This window comes from Triticum aestivum, chromosome 7D (genome assembly GCF_018294505.1).
Source record: "Triticum aestivum cultivar Chinese Spring chromosome 7D, IWGSC CS RefSeq v2.1, whole genome shotgun sequence".
In the NCBI taxonomy this organism is placed as follows: domain Eukaryota; kingdom Viridiplantae; phylum Streptophyta; class Magnoliopsida; order Poales; family Poaceae; genus Triticum; species Triticum aestivum.
Window position 1 is genome coordinate 155,605,945 of NC_057814.1, and position 22,548 is coordinate 155,628,492.

General features: G+C 46.8%; 1 protein-coding gene and 1 pseudogene across 1 annotated transcript; one reads left to right on the forward strand and one right to left on the reverse strand.

Moving 5' to 3' along the window:
• Positions 1–6,783: 6,783 nt before the first annotated feature.
• On the forward strand, positions 6,784–9,794 carry LOC123165166 (phosphoacetylglucosamine mutase). The gene is made up of 8 exons (XM_044582796.1): positions 6,784–7,320; positions 7,625–7,744; positions 7,849–7,991; positions 8,075–8,326; positions 8,410–8,816; positions 8,924–9,096; positions 9,192–9,288; positions 9,382–9,794. Exons 1-8 carry the CDS (start codon positions 6,985–6,987, stop codon positions 9,528–9,530), a joined length of 1,677 nt encoding a protein of 558 aa, XP_044438731.1. The 5' UTR covers positions 6,784–6,984; the 3' UTR covers positions 9,531–9,794.
• Positions 9,795–9,993: 199 nt separating this feature from the next.
• Positions 9,994–14,281, reverse strand: LOC123165167 (putative FBD-associated F-box protein At3g50710; annotated as a pseudogene).
• Between the last annotated feature and the right edge of the window lie 8,267 nt (positions 14,282–22,548).

Below are 22,548 nucleotides of genomic sequence, written 5' to 3' on the forward strand. Positions count from 1 at the left end.
ATGTGCGACTATCCATCATCACCTCCAGCTCCTTCACCATCAAAAGAGACATAATCATATGGGTATGGGCACTCCCCTTGGCAACTGCCAAGCTTGGGGGAGATGCCCCGGTATCGTATCACCATCACACTCCTATCTTTACCGTTTTTTCTTAGTTCGGTCCTTTTGGTAATATCTTGATCTAGTAGAATAAAGTTTTAGTACGATTTAGTTTTGAGTTTTGCTTCATGATCCTTCTATGTAATCGAGTCCGTGAGCTATATATAATAAAGATTAGTTTTGAGTCAAGGGCTTGATTATCTTGCTATGATCGTGAGGGAATAAAGAAAAGAAAGAATAAAAAGAAGTAAATAGATCATATTGATCTTATGGAGAGTAATGACTTCACATATAAAGAGTATGATGAATAAAAGTTGTTGAGAGTTGACAAACATAGTTTTGGTCATCGTTGCAATTAATAGGAAGTAATAAAGAAAGAGAGGTTTTCACATATAAATATACTATCTTGGACATCTTTTATGATTGTGAGCACTCATTAAAATATGACATGCTAAAGAGTTGATGTTGGACAAGGAAGACAACGTAATGGGTTATGTTTTCTTATATCCGAAATAAAGTATATTGTCATGGATCATCCAACATGTTGAGCTTGCCTTTCCCCCTCATGCTAGCCAAATTCTTTGCACCAAGTAGAGATACTACTTGTGCTTCCGAATATCCTTAAACCCAGTTTTGCCATGAGAGTCCACCATATCTACCTATGGATTGAGTAAGATCCTTCAAGTAAGTTGTCATGTTGCATGCAATAAAAATTGCTCTCTAAATATGTATGATTTATTAGTGTGGAGAAAATAAGCTTTATACGATCTTGTGATGTGGAAGAAATAAAAGCGACAGACTGCATAATAAAGGTCCATTTCACAAGTGGCAATATAAAGTGACGTTCTTTTGCATTAAGATTTCGTGCATCCAACCATAAAAGCACATGACAACCTCTGCTTCCCTCTGTGAAGGGCCTATCTTTTATTCTTGTCTCTTACCTTATGCAAGAGTCATGGTGATCTTCACCTTTCCTTTTTACATTTTATCCTTTGGCAAGCACCTTGTGTTGGAAAGATCCTGATATATATATCCAATTGGATGTAAGTTAGCATGAATTATTATTGTTGACATTACCCTTGAGGTAAAAGGTTGGTAGGCAACAGTATAAGCCCCTATCTTTCTCTGTGTCCGATTAAAACTCCATACCCATAAGTATTGCGTGAGTGTTAGCAATTGTGAAAGACTAAATGATAGTTGAGTATGTGGACTTGCTGAAAAGCTCTTATATTGACTCTTTCCGATGTTATGATAAATTGCAATTGCTTCAATGACTGAGATTATAGTTTGTTGGTTCTCAATGAAGTTTCTGATTCATACTTGACATTGTGAATAGATTATTACTTGAGCATAAGAAATCATATGACAATATATATATATGTTGCTGTTATAAGAATGATCATGATGCCCTCATGTCCGTATTTTATTTTATCGACACCTCTATCTCTAAACATGGGGACATATTTATTGTTATCGGCTTCCGCTTGAGGACAAGCGAGGTCTAAGCTTGGGGGAGTTGATACGTCCATTTTGCATCATGCTTTTATATCAATATTTATTGCATTATGGGTTGTTATTACACATTATGTCACAATACTTATGCCTATTCTCTCTCTTATTTTACAAGGTTTACATGAAGAGGGAAAATGCCGGCAGCTGGAAATCTGGGCTGGAAAAGGAGAAAATATTACAGACCTATTCTGCACAGCTCCAAAAGTCCTGAAACTTCACGAAAGTTATTTTTGGAATTAATAAAAAATGCTGGCGAAAGAATCCACTAGAGGGGGCCCACACCCTGGCCACGAGGGTGGGGGGTGCGCCCCCTTGTCTCGTGGGCCCCCTGGCAGGCCTCCGGTGCCCATCTTCTGCTATATGAAGTCTTTTACCCTGGAAAAAATCATAAGCAAGCTTTCGGGAAGAAACTCCGCCGCCACGAGGCGGAACCTTGGCGGAACCAATCTAGGGCTCCGGCAGAGCTGTTCTACCGGGGAAACTTCCCTCCGGGAGGGGGAAATCATCGCCATCGTCATCACCAACGATCCTCTCATCGGGAGGGGGTCAATCTCCATCAACATCTTCACCAGCACCATCTCCTCTCAAACCCCAGTTCATCTCTTGTATCCAATCTTTGTCCCAAAGCCTTAGATTGGTACCTGTGGGTTGCTACTAGTGTTGATTACTCCTTGTAGTTGATGCTAGTTGGTTTATTTGGTGGAAGATCATATGTTCAGATCCTTTATGCATATTAATACTCCTCTGATTATGAACATGAATATGATTTGTGAGTAGTTACGTTTGTTCCTGAGGACATGGGAGAAGTCTTGCTATAAGTAGTCATGTGAATTTGGTATTCGTTCGATATTTTGATGAGATGTATGTTGTCTTTCCTCTAGTGGTGTTATGTGAACGTCGACTACATGACACTTCACCATTGTTTGGGCCTAGAGGAAGGCATTGGGAAGTAATAAGTAGATGATGGGTTGCTAGAGTGACAGAAGCTTAAACCCTAGTTTATGAGTTGCTTCGTAAGGGGCTGATTTGGATCCATATGTTTCATGCTATGGTTAGGTTTACCTTAATACTTCTTTTGTAGTTGCGGATGCTTGCAATAGGGGTTAATCATAAGTGGGATGCTTGTCCAAGAAAGGGCAGCACCCAAGCACCGGTCCACCCACATACCAAATTATCAAAGTAACGAACGCGAATCATATGAGCGTGATGAAAACTAGCTTGACGATAATTCCCATGTGTCCTCGGGAGCGCTTTTCTCTATATAAGAGTTTGTCCAGGCTTGTCCTTTGCTACAAAAACGATTGGGCCATCTTGCTGCACCTTATTTACTTTCATTACTTGTTACCCGTTACAAATTACCTTATCACAAAACTATCTGTTACCGATAATTTCAGTGCTTGCAAAGAATACCTTACTGAAAACCGCTTATCATTTCCTTCTGCTCCTCGTTGGGTTTGACACTCTTACTTATCGAAAGGACTACGATAGATCCCCTATACTTGTGGGTCATCAGTAGCCGACGCTTCGGATAACTCTTTGCTGGGCGTTGAAGGCCATACTCTTCGGCCGCTAGGTCCTGGGTCCATCTGTCGTTGAGTGTATCCTGTTCGGCTTGGAGCTGTTGTTGCTTCTTTTTTAGGCTTCTCGCAGTGGCGATTAGCTGGCGCTTAAAGCGCTCCTGCTCAAGTGGTTCCTCTGGCACGATGAAGTCTTCGTCGCCGAGGCTCACATCATCCTCGGAGAGTGGTAGATAATTACTATCCTCCGAGTCATCGTTCCCGACCGGATCGTCGGGGTTAACTTGCCCCTCCTCCCAATCATCCTGTTCGGATGTTGGTTCGACGGGGGCTTCGGGGTCTTCAGCATTCTCCGGAGTGTTACTATCTCCGGTGTCGGTATTACTGTCTTTTTCGCGACGCGGTTTTGAACGCGCCGGTGACGTCGACGCTTTGGTGGTGCCTTGACAGGCTCGTCCTCGACTGGATCCTTCCTTCCGTCGCCATCATCTTCTTTGGGTGTGTCCACCATATACACGTCATATGTGGAGGTGGCCGTCCAATGTCTAGTAAACGACGAGTCTTGGCCTTGTTCGTCTTCGGCATCGTCGTTCATATCGTCGATGTCTTCGGATGCGTAGTCCAGTATGTTGGTTAAGTCCTCGACAGTGGCTATGAAGTGGGTGGTGGGTGGGACGTAAAATTCCCCGCTTTCAGCCCCTAGTCCGGGTTGAGCGTAGTTCAGAGGTGATTCCTCTGTAATGGCGAGGGATCGCATTAGTTCCAGGGCCTCGTTCAAAAGCAAGGTTTGGACGGGGAAGCGAGAGTCCATGGAGCTAGGCGGGGCAGGAGCCTCCTGGCTATGCTCACTTGATGTGGACCTCGAGAGTTCGGAGCGGGTGTCCGGGGGCGAGTCCGGCCTTTCAATGACAAGGGGAGCCCGGTTTGACTCCGGGCTTGCCGATGACGCAGTCCCTCCGGATCTTCGGCAGCGAGCTCCATAATTGCAGAGAGTCCGGCGGGCTCTAAACTCCCATCTTCGGACCCGGTAGTCTGCTCTGGATCTAAGGCCAGAGCGGTGGTTGGGGCCGCGAACCCTTCGAAGATCAAGTCTCCTCGGATATCAGCGACATAGTTCAAATTTCCAAAAATGATTTGATGACCAGGGGCGTAGCTGTCGATCTGTTCAAGGTGGCCAATCGAGTAGGCATGTAGCGCGAAGCCACCGAACACGAAAATTTGTCCGGGGAGAAAAGTCTTCCTCGAAATAGCATCGTTCTAGATGATCAAACGAGCCATCGAACCTTCTGTTGACGGCACAATGGGACTCTTAATGAAAGCACCAATGTCGGTGTCAAACCCGGACGATCTCGGGTAGGGGGTCCCGAACTATGCGTCTGTGGATCGAAGGTAACAGGAGGCAGGGGACACGATGTTTACCCAGGTTCGGGTCCTCTTATTGGAGGTAATACCCTACTTCCTGCTTGATTGACTTTGATGAGTATAGGGGTTACAAGAGTTGATCTACCTCGAGATCGTAATGGCTAAACCCTAGATGTCTAGCCTGTATGATATGATTGCCTCTACGGACTAAACCCTCCGACTTATATAGACACCGGAGGGGCCTAGGGTTGTACAAAGTCGGTTTACAGAGAAAGGAAACTACACATCCGAACGCCAAGCTTGCCATCCACGCAAAGGAGAGTCCCATCCGGACACGGGGGAAGGCCTTCTATCTTGTATCTTCACGGCCCACCAGTCCAGCCCATGTCACATAGCCCGGACGCCCGGGGACTCCCTAATCCAGGACTCCCTCAACTATGACCTTCCCCCACCCCGCCGGCGCCATGCCGCCCCATCCCGCCACGTCAAGTTTGCCCTACCTCAACTGGTCGCCGCCGCAGGAAACGGTGCGTCGTCGACGAAGAAGTAGGCGGCGGCCAAACCCTGCAGTGGCGGCGTGCAACCCCGCCACGGCTCCATCTCGGGCAGCGAAGAAGACGAAGGCGGCCGCGACTGCTTCAACCGATTCGATGTCGTCGGTGGCCGCGACAACTGTCGTGGAACATGGGCCGCCTCCTCCTCCGCCACTGCAAGCCACGCCGCCGCCCATGGAGTAAGACTCGGCCATGCCCGTGGCCACCGCTTCCAACGTGATTGATGAAATGTCGCAAAGTTTTAAAAATCTCTTTATTTTTATTTCCTATACAAATAGAATGTGAGATTGCGTGTACACCCATTTGTAGTCTTTATGATGAAGCATTCATGTGCATAAAAAATGTCACAACGAAGATTATTTATGCATCACAAGAATATGATACTCAATTTGATGATGATAATCTTGACATGGACGACGAGGGCTTTGTTGAAGGAAGAATCACAAATTATACCAACGCCGAAGTTGTGTTGATTTGTATCGCATGTAAGCGAATCTCTCTTGATGCATCCGCGGGGACTGACCAAGCCGCCACCACCTATTGGGACTGCATCAAAGAATTCTTCGATGAGCGCAACACTAGTGGCCACTTTCGACCGAGGGATTCTATTCGTCAACGTTGGGGCACCATAAACGGCGAATGCTAAAAGTGGGCGGGTATATTGGCCAATGTTGATCGCATGAACCCTAGTGGTTGCAGTGATAGTGACATGGTAATTGCTTGTTACCTTTGTGTACTTTGTTGCTTGGATGTTCCTAATTTGATGATGGTACTTTTGTTGTTTTGTTGAAGAAAACGATTGTGCAAGGTTTTTTTTTGAGAAAGAAGCAAGAACGGAGAGAAGAGAAAAAAGAAAGAAAAAGCCTTCATTTTTCATCATTGCTACAAAGAGCTCAAGAATGAGGAGAAGTGGAAGAATCGACAAGTTTTTTATGCTACGAAGAAGTAAAGTTTGGTTGTCGATCATGAGGATGATGGTGGTGGTGGCGAGGAGGAGAGAAGGCGCCCCACTCCTCACTAGGCGACCAAATAATATAGGCCGGATGGAAGTACAAAAGTAAACAATTCGAAGGCTGGAGACAATGATCTTAAAGAAGGATTTGACGTCATTGTCATTGTGAGGAAAGAGTATGCCGAAGAAAAAAAATGTTGAAGTTAAAACAAATGGAGGAGAGGGGGAAGCCGAGTGGCTGAGGGCGGTGACCAACGAGAGAAAGGTTGAACTAGAGGAGAGAAAGGTGGCGGCCGAAGAGCTCAAGATGATGGAGGAGAAGGCACTCAAGTTTATGTTCATGGACACAAATAACCTCCTCGACCCCAAAGCAAAGACGTATGTCGAGCTTTGTCGTGATGAAACGATCATGAAGAAGCAAATGCATGAAAAACATGATGATAGAAGGAATGAGAGGTGCCATGGATGAAATGGGGGGAGGAATGAGAAGTGCCAATGGGCGGTGGAATGAGAGGAGGAATGGAAGGTGCCATGAGCGGTGGAATGGGCGGCTACATAAACATGGTGGGAGATGCCATAAACGGTGTCTTTGATGACAACATGGGAGATGGCTTTCGATGGCAAAGGGTGGCTTCGGTGGTAGTACGAGAGATGGGTTCGGTGACGACACAGCGGGGTGGCTTCGGTGCCAACACTAGTGTTATTGGAGGTGCTTCCCTGAGAAGATACTTCGGCGGCAGCACACCCATGTTCGAATTGAGAAGCACGCGCGTGGCTACCACTACCAGGTAGGCCTAGCTGCCCCGGCTCGTCTAGTCGTGGTCCGGACGATCCCTTCGCACCACGATCTGAAGCGAACCATCTCCTCTTCGAGTCAACTTCGACTCTGACCTTCCCAGGCTCCAGTCCAACCCAGCCAGCCAGGCTCGCTCCCCACATCGCGCCCCTGCTTCCCACCACCGTCCAGATCCGCCCCCTGCTGCCAGCCATGGCCGACCCAGGAGGCTCGCAGCGCACGGCCCTGCTCGCCGCGGCGTCCCTCTTCCCCGTGCCCGACGGCGCGACCTTCTCCTACGGGACGGCGGGGTTCCGCGCCGACGGGAGCACCATGGCCCCCGCGGTGTGCCGCGCCGGGATCGTGGCGGCGCTGCGCTCGGTGAAGCTGGGCGGCGCTGCCGTCGGGCTGGTCATCACGGCCTCGCACAACCCCGTCGGCGACAACGGCGTCAAGATCGTGGACGCCGACGGCGGCATGATGTCGCAGGCCTGGGAGCCCTTCTCCGACGCGCTCGCCAATGCCCCCACCCCCGACGCCCTCCTGCAGGTAGCAGAAAGATCAATTCAGCTAAATTCTATACTGGTTCTTCCTGCTCGTACATACTTGCTGTATCTCTTAAGTTGATTTGATAATGCCTCAGTTTGCTGTTGAATAAAAATTAGGTTAGTGATGCTAATTGTAGTACTGTACTAATGCTGTTCCAAAGCCAAACCAGGATGCCTTGGTTTTATCATTGAATTGGACTAGTGGGATGCTTAAGATGTTCACTTTGTTAACTTATAAACTACTCGTAATTCCTACCAACTTTCTCGTTCGTTCTCAGTTTGCCTTGGTCGTTGTTCATATGCAGCTGGTGCTTCAGTTTGCGAAGGATGAGGGGATCACACTTGGTGGAGCTCACTCGGCACAAGTGCTGCTGGCAAGAGACACGAGGCCTACTGGAGAGTACCTCCTTGACGTTGCAACCAAAGTATGGATGGCATTAACACCCTCTGTTATGTTTTAGTATAGTACTGACATATCTATTGGCTGAGTTGATCTGATTACTTATCTGAAACACTTTTGTGAATGAAGGGTATAAGCGCAATAGTAGGTTCAGTTGCACTTGACATGGGGATCCTGACAACTCCGCAGCTACACTGGATGGTTCGGAACAAAAACAGAGGCTTGAAAGCCTCTGAAGCAGATTATTTTACACAAATCACTGAGTCATTCAGGTCGTTTGTCATTCCTGCACGTATAATCAGTCATGGAGAACACTGCATTATTTTCTGAACAATTGCATTGATTGGCACAACAGGCATTTGTTGGAATTAACCCCTGATGATAAAGGCATCGATGAACTAAATGAGAAACTAATTGTGGATGGTGCAAATGGTATTGGTGGGTTGAAGTTGGAACAAATAAAGCCAAATCTGGCCAGATTAGACATTCTTGTGAGAAATTCAGGAAAAGAAGGAGAAGGAATACTTAATGAGAGATGTGGTGCTGACTTTGTTCAAAAGGAGAAGGTTCTTCCTCTTGGATTTGGCCCTAATGATGTTGGTGTCAGGTGAGTCTTGGTTACTGTTTATATTTGCTGCGTTATGTTCACATTGATAGATACTTATGTGGGCATTCTGATATAACATTCAGGTGTGCAAGTTTCGATGGTGATGCAGATAGACTTGTCTATTTTCATGTTACATCGCCTAGCAAGACTAGTGTTGATCTTGTCGATGGCGATAAGATATTATCACTATTTGTCCTCTTTATCAGAGAACAGTTGGATATTATCAATGGAAAAGACAATAAAGGATTATTGCCTACAAGGTTTGGTGTAGTTCAAACTGCTTATGCCAATGGGGCATCAACAGAATTTCTTAAAAATCTTGGTCTTGAAGTTGTCTTCACTTCAACAGGAGTGAAATATCTCCACAAGAAAGCTCTAGAATATGATATTGGTGTCTACTTTGAGGCCAATGGACATGGGACAGTGCTATTCAATGATGACTTTGTCTCACGACTAGAGTCTTTGACTGCTAGGCTTTCTGAAGCTGCAGGTGAGCTGTTCATGGCTTGTGCAAAAGCTTTTTGTTCCTTTTTTTTAGTTCCTGTGCTGTTTTTCTTGTGTTGATCTAAATGCTTTTCCCCATAACTCTTTCCTCAGGTTCCCCACAGAAACAAGCCTTGAGATTGTTAGCAACAAGTCAATTAATTAATCAAGCAGTGGGTGATGCTATAAGTGGGATGCTTTTGGTGGAGGCTGTGTTACAGCATAAGAGATGGTCATTCCAGAATTGGTGTGACCTATATACTGATCTACCAAGTAAACAACTTAAGGTAAGTTGTTATTTTAGTAATGCACTATTTGTTTAACTTCTTGGTCAAGCTTCTTACGACTATTTTGTCTCCATAATAATGTGACTGTTGTTCAGGTTAAAGTGGAAGATCGAACTGCTATTGTTACAACCGATGCAGAACGAAAAGTTTGCCAACCATCTGGCTTGCAAGAATTGATAGATAAGGAAGTCGGTGAGTAATATCTTAATTGTGACATTTTTGTTATATCTAAAATCTAAACATGGATGAATGAAAATGTACTAAAAACTATGCATTCTATTGCAGTTAATTACTCTCACGGGCGATGCTTTGTCCGGCCATCTGGAACTGAGGATGTGGTAAGAGTATACGCAGAGGCATCTACCGTGGAAGCAGCGGAAAGCCTTGCAAAATCTGTAGCACGGCATGTTGAGCGCATTCTTGGGTTTTGCTAGTTGGGTTCTTCTTTTATCTTTCATCTGTTTCTGAAACGTGTAATTTTCAACTTTAGCTAATTCACCTACGTTTTGAAGAATGTAGACATATATTTTGTTTCTGTGCAAAATTGCTGATTTCTTTTTTATTGTACAAGTGTATGTAGAGGCATTACTTCAAGGTCGATGGTTTGTTACTCGCCGAAACTGGCGTCCCCATTTTTAAAACACATGAATCATGGAATTGAATATTCTTAAGCAAGTGGACCGAACTGATTCCTTTTATCTTGTGATTGATGTGTTTCAGAAAGTTTGAAATGAATGGATTGGAGAAAATTCAACTGAAAGGTATTCAAGTAGGGGAACATGCAGTTTTATAATGCTGAAAAATGCGTTAGATTATCAGGACATGATTCTCGGTAACACGTCAGTGTCAAGAATGCATGCAGTCAAAATCTCAAAGTACCATTTTTTGCTGTGCTGCGTAGAAACGTATGGCTATGTAACACACCAGGCAAGAACAATAACTTCACAAGCCTCATCAGTGTGTCGTGTATCTCACACTGACACAAATTTTGGAGTAGCTACCCAATGCAAAGATGTAGAGAACTAGTGATCCTTTCGCATGAGGATTCAATCGAAAGTAAACTTAATGACTTAGAAATAAACCTCCTGTTGTTGCTTTAACTGACAGTCTCACTCGGCATCAGCAACAGTGGCCTGAAGCACACAGCCACACAACCTACAGGTAGTGTAGTCTGCTTACCAGGCACCAAGCTGCAAATTTGAAAGACCATCACAAGTGCAGCACAGCGAGCAACGAATACCACCACAATTCATAGTTTGCATAAAAAAGCGAGTCCACTTCTCCACAGAAACTATAAGATTAGCTGTCCTCCCTCGCCGGCATCACCATGAACGGGTCCTCGAAGGAGAAATCTGCCCCGACTCTGAGGCTCCAAGCATCGCCTCCTTCAGGACGGCTACTCCAGATGATGCACTTTTCGCAAGATTTACTCGCCAGGTTTCTAGCGCTGTATTGCGCCTTGACAAGCGCCTCGTCCGTCGAGAACCGTGTGAAGCTTGGATTGGCCATGAAAATAGCTACCTTGTCCAGCGCCCGTGCACTCTGGAAGACGAACTCTAGGAAGCCAACCTCACCTCGGTCCCCTTTGAACTCCCGGAAAGTCAGCATGTTGATGCACGAGAGGAGGTTTTGTTTGGGATCAGACTCCTCCCAGAACTTGACGGTGAGGTGGTTACCAGTGGGCTGATCACATTTTGCGCTCTGCAAAAAATAGATTAAATCAGTCAACAGCTGGGAAAGCTAGGCTGACATGGCAAACGAACCAAACCTCAAATTAATTATGTTGTTGAAGAAATGAAAAATCAATACTGCCATGCATTAAACTAGCACCAATCAGCCTACTGGAACCAAAAATAAATAAACTGTGTCGGTGTTGTCACTACATATGCAGCCTCTCTCATCTATAACAAATTAAAAAGTGGGGCATCAGATTTCAGTTTACTGTGGAGGTCCTAAACAGCTGAACGGTTTACCAGAAATATTCTTCAACACAAACTTCCAAATGTGAGCCATGAATACCAGTTAATACACTGGTATGGGAGGTACAACCAGAACTTCCCCTATTTATTATTACTTAATTGAAGACAAATACTGCAAACTGTATGAAGTATGAACACAATGAAAAAAAACTAGAGCAAGAAAATCCAGAAATAGCAGAACATGAAGAAGCAGAGCAATATAAATCAAAATAATAGCATTATAAACTGTGGCACAACAAAACTTTGGTAAAAAAATGTCTTAACAAATCTAGTCTATGTTCATAGAGAACACCTGATGTCTGAGAATAAATAGCAATGATTGGCTTTTTTTAGCTATACTGGTCAAGTATGCCGATTGTATTGATGATATTATCATCATCTTATTCTGTTATTCACGGATAAATTACTTAGCACGCATAAGTATACATGTCCCACCTTTCACAGTAGAAGAAAATAAGAAGACCATAATAAACTCTAATGAGACTTGGCAGACCTATGCAAATAAGTGAGAACACCACAAGCAACAAAATCTGCTGCAAGATGGGAAAAAACCTTCAAGTGCCGTGTAGAGGAAATTACTAACATTGTAAGCAAGGCAAGAATAAGCTGAGATAAATTGGTCCGTACGTAGTTTCCATTAGCTGTCTGGAACTGGAAAGAGAAGGTTGGAAAAGGCAATTGTACTATTATTAATCTTGTTGTTCAGGAAACAACTTTCAAGAGGGGGTATCCTTAGAAACATGGTTAGTGTTGAGTAGACTTGTGTTGACTGTCGTTTCCATTAGCTAAGACTCAGCATGTACACCACATGTAGAGCTAGCTGCTCAACACTAAGGAGCTGTTCGGGAAACCTCCAGCTCCACCAAATCCAAGGATCCACGGAGTACCTGTTCCCCCGCTCCATAAATTTGAACTGCGGCTCCGGCTGCTCCGGGAGCGGAGTCACGGAGCGGGAGGGACTCCGAACAGGCCCTAAATACTGCAGATTATGATGGTCCGTAACGAAATGTTGGATCAGATTTGTAGGACATGTGACAACTAGGACCCTCAATGACAACTCTATACTTCAACGGATGAAAGTAGCAGAATGTACTAATTACTAAATAGCCTAGTAGTGCAAAGAAAAAGAAATACATGGACAGCAAATTAAGATATTTGTGAGGCTGCAAACTTCAGTCCGCAATGGATGACTTTAGTCTTAACAACATTTTATCAGATATGATCTTCAATACGAATTTCTGGATGTGAGCTACAATAGCCTCTTTCTATAATAAATTACTAGGAGATAAATTCCTGAGATCCTGATATGGTTAAACTAGTGTAGTAGCATCAATGCAGCGATTATGGTAGTACTAATACTGGAAAGCCTCAGGAAACTGTCTACTTTGATGTGCTAGTTTACTATGTGTAACTTTCAAAAGTCTGAAATAAGTATTCATCTGTTACAGTAGCTCGTATGAACACAGTGAGAACACTAGAACAAGAAAATTTGGACATACGTAAAGAAGCAAAGCACCAAAAATCAAGGTATCAGAATAATAATCATTGTGCCACAAAAGAAAACACTTACCAAGTACTGTATCAACAACTGATCAGCATGAAACGCTTAATAATTTTATCTGTATAGTATAGTCTACGAATGTAGATGGTGGCTGAGAATAAATAGCAAGGCATGGAATTTAACCTATAAGTGCTCACATAAATATGAAACAAAAGAAAAAAGATCAAATAAAGAGCTATCATGATGACTGACTTGAAATATGCAATCAATCATAATATGCAGTATCTCTGCAACCACATATAAAGAGCTATCAGCCTATCACAACCAGCAACAACAGGCGAGAAATCCATGCAAATGTAAGCAGAATATGGATTAGTGACAAATACCATGATATGCAGTCTCTCGGCGTTGGGAAAGCATTTGAGGAAGGTGGGCACCATCTTAACGTCATTGCGAACCCCGAAACACACATTCAAACTAAGAATCTTCACGCTTGTGAGCAAGGCACTTTCGCTCGCCTTTATTCTGGGCTGAAATTCGCCGAATTCGAGCAGAACATCACACAACTGAGTCATCACATAATTATATTTGCTGACTGAACAAATGGAGAAGGGAGATGTACCATGATGACAGTGCCTTGGACCTCTAGGATCTGTCCTGGCTCTAAATATCCAAACGCGTGCAGCTTGGGGGCATCGACAATCCTGAGTCTGGTGCACAAGCCACCAGCGGGTTTGCAAGGCGATGACAGGATGAACCGCTCGAGGCATGGAGTCTTCACCACGGCGATGTCCTCCAGAACAGAGCCGCAGATTTGCACGCACCGCAGGCTCTGGCTGAACGAGACGTAGACGCAACCCACCCTTCATGCATCCCACGATGTTGAGGGTCTCCAGGACGGGGCTCCTGGCGACGAGGGAGTCGACGACGCCGTGCTCCATTTCGACGAAATAGAGGCCGAGCTCGCGGAGGCGGGGAAAGGAGGCGCCACGCAGGGCGGCCGTGCCCGGCAACTTCCAGACGCCGACGTAGAGGCGGGTGAGGGTGGTGATGGTGAAGAGCGTGGCGGGGAGGGGCACCCCGAGCGGCCACGGGTGGTTCACGAGGAGGAGGTCCTGGACGCCCTTGGCGGCGAGGAGCTGGAGCCAGCGCGCGAGCTGGGCGCGGTACCCGTCCATCTGGCTGCAGATGAGGTGGACGCAGTTGAAGGGGCCCGGGTGCGCTTCGAGGATGCGGGAGACGGCGGCGGTGACGGCCGGCGAGTTGGCCGGCGTGGGGCGGAAGGCCTGGGCTTTGGGGAGGAGGTGGATGTCGACGAGGACGAGGGGCGTGGAACGCCAGAGCGCGCGCCAGCGGGAGGAGAGCACGGCGGTGCGCGCGGCGTCCTTGACGGGGAGGCGGGCGACGATGTCGCGCAGGATCTCGGGGGGGAGGCGGCTGATGCGGTCGGCGCCGCGGGCGGCGGCGAGGGCGGTGAGCCGCGCGCCGTTGTAGAGGGGGTAGTCGGGGAGGTTGTGGTAGATGTACGCTAGCATCAGCTTTGCGCATCGTTCCCTCTCGTGCGGGTCGGCCGCCATCGCTGTGTCGACGTTGTTGAACGGTGCCTGCAGGTGCTCGGCCATGGCCGACGGCGGCGCCGGTGAGGGTGAGGGTTTGTGGATTTGGGGCTTCTGGAAGAGTGGCTGTCGGCTGTGGATGCGAATGGTCGGCCGTCGGCTTTTTTTGTTTTTTGAGACAGGGCCGGCCGTCGGCTGTGTGACTGTGACTGCGGTGGCAAATTTGACAATTTTGACCTATAATCGAAATCAAATCACAGAATGAATTGGGTGCGAAACTATTTCACACCCCTGACCCTTTTGTGTAGCGCCCGCCACGCCGGCGCCACACCCTACGGTGCAGCGCCTAGCTCCGGGGCGTTGCACCACTGTCCACCGTGGCAGCCCACGGGCCCGCACCCAGCAGTGCAACGCCTCCGAGCTAGGCGCCGCACCTGTAATGTGCAGTGCCTAGCCGCTAGGCGTTGCACCTGTAATGTGCAGTGCCTAGCCGCTAGACGTTGCACGTGTAATGTGCAGCGCCTAGCGGCTAGGCGCTGCACTGTGACTTATCCAGCCACTTGGCTGGCCCCCCTCCCCCACCCCCCAACCACACACTCTCTCACTCTCTCCCCGAGCTTTGCCCCCTCTCCCACTCTCACCCCCTCTCAAATCTTCTTCCAAATCTTGCAAATTTGAAGAATTTGTCCGTGGATTTCGAAGTCAAACCCTCCCTCAAGGTAATAATGTCCGATCCCCTTTTTTTGATCGAAGTAAAGTTCTCCCATTGCTCATTTGTTGGTAGTTTGGGGAAACCCTAGTTTTGTTTGGATCTAGAGATTTGCATGGAGATGTGAGATGTTTGTTTGCCAATATCTATGATTAGGCTTTGTTAGTATGCTAGGGTTATTCTTATGGGTGTTCTTATGTTGGTGCTAGGGTTAGGTTTAGGGCTAGGGTTATGGTTAGGGTTATGGTTATGGTTAGGGTTAGGGTTATGGTTAGGGTTAGGGATGTTGTTTCATATATATATTAGGGTTTGTATTCGGTGTTAATCCATGGATTAGTACTCATGGAAGCAATGTTACCTTGTGTTCATTGCTTATAGGGATGGGAAGAACATGTGTGTTTGTTCATCATGGGGACAAAGACGCCTTTTTGAAAGGCAATAAAGAACCGGACCCGGATGAGTTTGACATGGTGTTTGATAGTAGTCCTAGCTATGCGGAGCTCTTGCAACAAGTTAGGAAAGATTTGAATTGGATGGACCCTAGTGATATCATTGAGTTGGAGGGAAGGCATAATGTTGGTTTTGGAATGCACATCCGTTGGAAGACAATGCGTGTAAACTCGGAGCAACGTTGGGTTGCATATAAGGAGACGGTAGCCGAATCACTAGACAAGGCTCTTGAGTTATTTGCAACGAAGAAGGTTGATTCAAGTTTGCATTTGGACTTGAACCGGAACCCCTCCCCTTTGGTTGCTAGTAGCCCCCCATCCTTGAAGCGAGATGAAATTGTTGAACCTCTTTTGACCCAAGAAGTGAGGCCAACATTGAGCCCGTATAGAAACAACCAAGATGAATCTTTGCAAGAGGACAATGATGAGTATGCGGACGATGACAATGAAGTTGATCTCCATGACAACAATGTGGGTGATCTCGACAAATATCATTTGCAAGAGACAATGGACCATTCCATCCCTTTTTCCCGTGCATATGCATCGGACTCGGATGACGATGGTCCCGATGAACAAGTTGATGCGGAGGGGTTCACGGTGAAGGAGGCCGAAGCTTTCGAGAAGGTATTTGGTCGGGATCATCGGACTACATTGTTCAAGGATGTTAGTCTCGCGGATGAAGCCGTGGTAGATGGTGGCAAATGCACTACTAGAAAAAGGGCTATAGATGGGATTGACACTAATGGCGCACCAGAGAAGCGGTGCGCCATTAGTATATACTAATGGCGCACCACCTTCTGATACGCCATTAGAGTTGAAACTACTAATGGCGCACCAGGCGCAGGGTGCGCCATTAGTATAATTTTTTTTAACTAGTGCGCCTGTCCAAACATACTAATGGCGCATCCAGACATAGTGCGCCATTACTAGTTGTAATTAGTAATGGCGCACCTGGCCCAGGGTGCGCCATTAGTATCAATTTTTTTTAACTAGTGCGCCTGTCCAAACATACTAATGGCGCATCCAGACACAGTGCGCCATTACTAGTTGTAACTAGTAATGGCGCACCTGTCCCAGGGTGCGCCATTAGTATCAATTTTTTTTAACTAGTGCGCCTGTCCAAACATACTAATGGCGCATCCAGACATAGTGCGCCATTACTAGTTGTAACTAGTAATGGCGCACCTGGCCCAGGGTGCGCCATTAGTATCAAAAGTTTTTTTTAACTAGTGCGCCTGTCCAAACATACTAATGGCGCACCATCAGAAGGTGCGCCATTAGTAACCTGGATTACTAATGGCGCATTTAGAGTTGGTGCGCCATTAGTAAGTGGGCAGCAACAAGATATTTTGGACAGCCTCTCCTACCCACACTCACTTTCTCCCCACTTCATTCTCTCCACCTCCTCCTTGTCTCGGGTGCCTCCTCTTTTTCACCTCATTTCCACCATAGATTCATTCAATTTAAGTGGTTAAATTACCTTGTTTTGATAGGTAAGTAAGGGGGGAAGCTATATTTATGTTGTTCTCCCTACAACAATGTGCACATGCACTTTTTATGGCCTAGCTAGATCTATGTATGTTCGTGGTGTTGCATATGTTTGTGGTGTTGCATATCTGTTTGTGTTTGGAGGTGTACCGGTATTTGAAATGCGATAGTTGCCAATATTTTGCCGGAATGTTGATTCATTTCCGTTTCGGCGAGAATTTTGGCATTAAGCATTCTTTTTGGTCCTATTTTTAGGGAAAGTCATGCCAAATTTTTTCTTGGTTCTAAAATATCGTTTTGCTCTACCCCGCAGGCGACCATGGTCCGCATGATGACCGAAGGCATCGTGAATAGGTTTTTGAGGTCCGCGAAGGCCGAGATGCTTCAAAAGAACGAGACGGAGATAAGATGTCCGTGTCGAAGATGCAAGCTGAAGAGCCTTATTGCGGACCCGGAATCCTGGCAGGTGCAGGACCACCTGCTCTTGCGTGGTTTCATGGATGGCTATCGGTGGCAAGGTGATGAAGATGACTACGAAGTCGTCCATGGGGGCCGGGCAAGAAATGAGGAAGGGCAGCAAGGCAACCACCGCTGCTCGGGCGGGCTTGAAGACGAAGAATCCCCAGGAGATGATCACGACGGTGATGCTGTACACAGTCATCATGTAGAAGATGCAGGACATGATGATGAGGAAGATGCCGGAGCAGACGACGGGCATGATCATGAAGATGATGATGCCGGCGGAGCAGACGACGCTGGACCATCGATGGGCTGGGTGCAGGACCCTCATATTCAACAGCTGCTTCTCAAGCAGACGGATAACGCAAGAGCTGCCGCCCGAGAGAAAGCCAAGATGGATCAACTTGAGTTAGACGCGGTTACTCCATTGTATGAAGGATGCAGGCCCGAGGATACCCGCCTGAAAGTAACGCTCATGGCTCTGGAGATGAAGGTAAAACACAAAATGACCGACGCATGCTTCAACGAGAACATGTCATTCTGGCACGAACGTCTTCCCAAGGGGAACAAGTGCCCGACCAGTTTGGAGGAGGCGAAGAAAATCGTGTGTCCTTTGGATTTACCGCACGTGAAATACCATGTGTGCATGAACAATTGCATCATTTATCGGGACGAGCACGCGGAGTCTACCATATGTCCGGTGTGCGGCGTCACTCGATACAAGAAGAGGAAGAAAGCTCCTCGAAAAGTGGTGTGGTACTTTCCGATCACTCCTCGTCTGCAGCGGTATTTCGCGGACCCTAAGGTAGCAAAGCTCCTGCGTTGGCACGCGGATAGGGAGGAGAAGAAGCGAGAAGATGACGCAAATGATCCGGAGATAGATAAAAAAGACAAGATGCTGAGTCACCCTAAGGATGCGAGCCAGTGGCAAGCGTTGAACTTCGAAGACCTAGAATTTGGGAACGATCCAAGGAACATCGTGCTGGGCGCGAGCACCGATGGAGTCAATCCGTTTGGCAGCCAGAGAAGCACACATAGCACCTGGCCTGTGTTTGTGTGGATGTACAACCTTCCCCCTGGTTGTGCATGAAGAGGAAGTACATTCACATGAGTATGCTAATTGAAGGACCGAAAGAACCAGGGAACGACATCAATCTGTATCTGTGGCTGCTGAAAGAGGAGCTTGACACGCTGTGGAAAACGCCAGCCAATACGTGGGACGCCGCAGAGAAAGAATATTTCCCTTGAGAGCCGCGCTGCTCACGACGGTGCACGACTATCTCGGTTACGGATATCTCGCGGGGCAGGTGGTCCACGGATTTTCTGGATGCGTCAGGTGCATGGATGACACAACGTATCGCCAGCTAGATAGAGATCCCGGGTCTTCGAAAACCGTGTTCATGGGACATCGAAGGTGGCTTCGCGACGATGACCCGTGGAGAAAACGCAAGGATCTATTCGATGATGAAACCGAACCCCGAGGACGCCCGCGTACGAGGAGCGGCGAGGAAATAGACGAGCTGTTGAAAAATTGGAAAGACTGCCCACTGCCGGGAAAGAAGCAAAAGGCGCCAGAGCCGGGAAAGAAGCGAAAGGCGCCAGAGCCGCTGCTGAAGGTATGGAAAACGAGGTCTGTTTTCTGGGACTTGCCGTACTGGAAGATCCACCGTGTGCCTCACAGCCTTGATGTCATGCATATCACGAAGAACGTGTGCGAGAGTCTGCTTGGTACCCTGCTCAACATGCCAGAGAGGACCAAAGATGGGCCGAAAGCAAGGGCAGACTTGAAATCAATGGGCATCAGGCAGGAGCTTCACGCTATATATGATGATGATGATGATGAGGCGAAGCAGGACACGGAAAGTCGTCGCAAAGGCAAAAAGGCCAAGAAGACCGGAAATGACTACCCTCCCGCGTGCTTCACTCTAAGTCAGGAGGAGATCGAGCAGTTTTTCACCTGCCTCGTAGGAGTAAAACTTCCTTACGGTTACGCGAGGAAGATAAGCAGATACCTAGACCTAGCGAAGCTGAAGTTCAGCGGGATGAAGTCTCACGACTGTCACGTGCTGATGACGCAGATACTTCCAGTTGCAATCCGTGGGATCATGGACGCGCACGTCCGTGAAACGCTATTTGGCCTATGCAACTTTTTCGACGTCATCTCTCGGAAGTCTGTTGGCGTGAGGCAACTCAGAAGGCTACAGGAAGAGATCGTGGTGATACTATGCGAGCTTGAGATGTACTTCCCGCCCGCATTCTTCGACGTTATGGTGCATCTGCTGGTCCATATCGTGGACGATATCATCCAACTCGGGCCGACGTTCCTGCACAGCATGATGCCGTTCGAAAGGATGAATGGTGTCATCAAAGGATACGTTCGCAACATGTCACGTCCAGAGGGAAGCATAGCCAGGGGCTTTCTGACCGAAGAGTGCATCTCCTACTGCACGAATTATCTAGGCATCGAGAACCCCGTTGGTCTGCCCGTCAACAGGCACCTCGGCAGGCTCGCTGGATGGGGTCACCGTGAGGGTCGCCGCGAAATGCATGTCGACTTCGAGGGTCGACTCGCCGACTTTGAAAGAGCAAACCTAGTCGCGCTACAACACATAGACGTGGTCGATCCTTGGGTGGTAGAGCACAAAACCTTTATTAAGAAGACGTACAATGACCGAGGCCAACAGAGGACGGACGGAGATATACTCAAAGAACACAACTCATGTTTCACGCGTTGGTTCAAGCAGAAGCTTCTGTCGTACCCTTTACATGAGGATTCTTCCGCGGAAGAACAACTCATATTCGCCTTGTCACAGGGCGCCGAGCACAACCTGATGACCTATGAGGCGTACGATATCAACGGCTACACATTCTACACCGCGGCCAAGGACATGAAGAGCGATGGTTATCAGAACTCCGGGGTAACGATGGAATCCTACACCGGCCCCCCGCACCCCGCGCACCCTCCCCCGCTCCACCGGCATTACTGTTTGATGATATTTTTTAAAAAATTATTACTGTCTTATAAAAAAATATTACTGTTATGATTTAAACAAGTTTGAACATATTTAAACACAAATAAATATCAAACAGCATTTTAAATGCATAAAAAAAATTGTGAAGCCTGGGAATCGAACCCAAGACCTCCTGGTGTGAGAACAGGATGCTGACCAGTCGAGCTAGTAGAGGGAACTTGGTGTGGATCAGGTCAGGTGGAAGATAACCTGTTGGCTCGAGCAGCAATGAAAAAAAAATACTAATGGCGCACCAGGGTGAGGTGCGCCATTAGTATGGATGTACTTATGGCGCACCGAGGGGTGGTGCGCCATTAGTATTGTGCCCTCGCCCTCGCCTACCCCCGGCCCAAACCTATCCCCGGCCCAAACCTATCCCCTCTCTCTCCCTCGCCCTCGCCCTCGATCCCCTTCCCCTCTCCTCTCCCGACGCCGCTGCCCCGCCGCCTCGACGCCGCCCCGTCGTCCTCGTCTCCGCCGCGACGCCCCTACGCCGCGACGCCGCCCTCTCCTCTCCCGACGCCGCCGCCCTGCCGCCCCGTCGTCCTCGTCTCCTCGGCGCCGCTCTCCTCGTCTCCTCGGAGCACCACCACCACCCGGACCTCGTCGCCTCCCGGACCTCGTCGCACCACCACCACCCGGACCTCGTCGCCCCACCTCGTCGCCCCGTCCACACCACCGCCCCCGTGAGTCTGTCTGTTTGTTTTCCCAAATTTGAGCACTACTGAACACCAAGGCATTTTCGTTGTTTTCTACCGAAGCCCATGGCAAACTAGCGTACAAATTTAAAATGCATTTTTTTCCATATTGGCAGATTTCGTTTGATCTGATGAAAAACATTTAGCTTGAACCAATTGTTGCTTCATGCTGAAAATAGAACTCTTACCCAATGCACTGACATACACAGAGCCATAGCTTTGGCCCGAATTTTGTTTGGGAAAATCTCAGGCAAAAGAAGTCCTGGAACTGGGCCTGCTCCCAATGAAAATGCCAAGACAAACCTGCCAACAAAATGTCCAACTATAAGTACTATATGTACCATAGTGTGATCTTATAATTATAAGAAAGAAAAATATAACTGGCAAAAAAGTTGAGGAGTACTACCATGAGAACATAGGCAAAATGCTTCATATGTTGGCGACTAGTATACAAGTTAACTGAAAGTAACTACCATAGCGGCTCAGCGGTGGCATAGCCAGATTCCTTGACCTCTACGGGTGCAAATATCGAGTGTAGCTATGGGTTTGGGGGGGCAGGTGGGGAGGGGGGAGATCATAGATCAATCCCCACACCCCTGTCACACGTGCTGCTCACTATGTGCAGTTGCCTGTATATATACAACATTTCCAGAGCTTCTTATGTAAAGTATCACCCTAGTCTTTCATATATCCATTGATTTAGTAGCCATCCAATAAGGAGTGTGATCTGTTTCCTATGGGGTTATGATTTTAGTTGTAATTTTCTGCTGTAGTGCATTATAAAATATGCTCCGACCCATTTAATTTGCTGTCAGTATGGCAAGATGACCTGTAAGCACTAAGTAAATTATTTATGCATTAGGAAATAGAAATTGGCTTGCTTGAAAGCAGCTTGAGACAATTTCATAGCCGGTGCATCCTTCCTTGTAACCACTGAAGCTACTAACTGAGAAATCAGCTTGTACACTATGAGTAGCTTATGCATGAGTCCTGATGGAATCACTACAAACACCAGGTCACTAAGACATGTGTTGATGCTCTGAAGTAGGTTTTCACTAAGAGAATTCAAAACTAAGACATGTTAAGTTTGTTCCATAAATATTCTTATATACCATCAAAATAACTTCTGTTAATTATGTTCAGTACTGATGAATTTTTCATTGACTATTTTGAACACTGTCATTCTCAAGTTAAGTTTGTACTCTGTAACCTCATAACCTCATAAAGAGCAATATATTTGTTTGGCCGTCTTCTGTTAACAATATTTACCCCTGTTCTTTCATGTGCAATTTGTAATCATCTATCTAACCATGTTTTCCATTAGAAGTTAGAACGTGTCTGTTTGTCTATTCTAAAACTAAGGTGTAGCATCCACGAGCTTGTCTTCATTTAGTATGCTTCAGTTTATCTATTGTGGATTACTCTCTCCATTCCAAATTAATTGAAGTTCTAGCTTTGTCCTTATTCAAATTTGACCAAGTCCATAAGAAAAATATATCAAGACCTACAACGCCAAATTAGTTTCATTACACTGAAAACTAAGTTTCTGATTTATTTTGTTATAGAAGTGTATTTAGTTAGTTACTTACTCCTGGTAGCTAA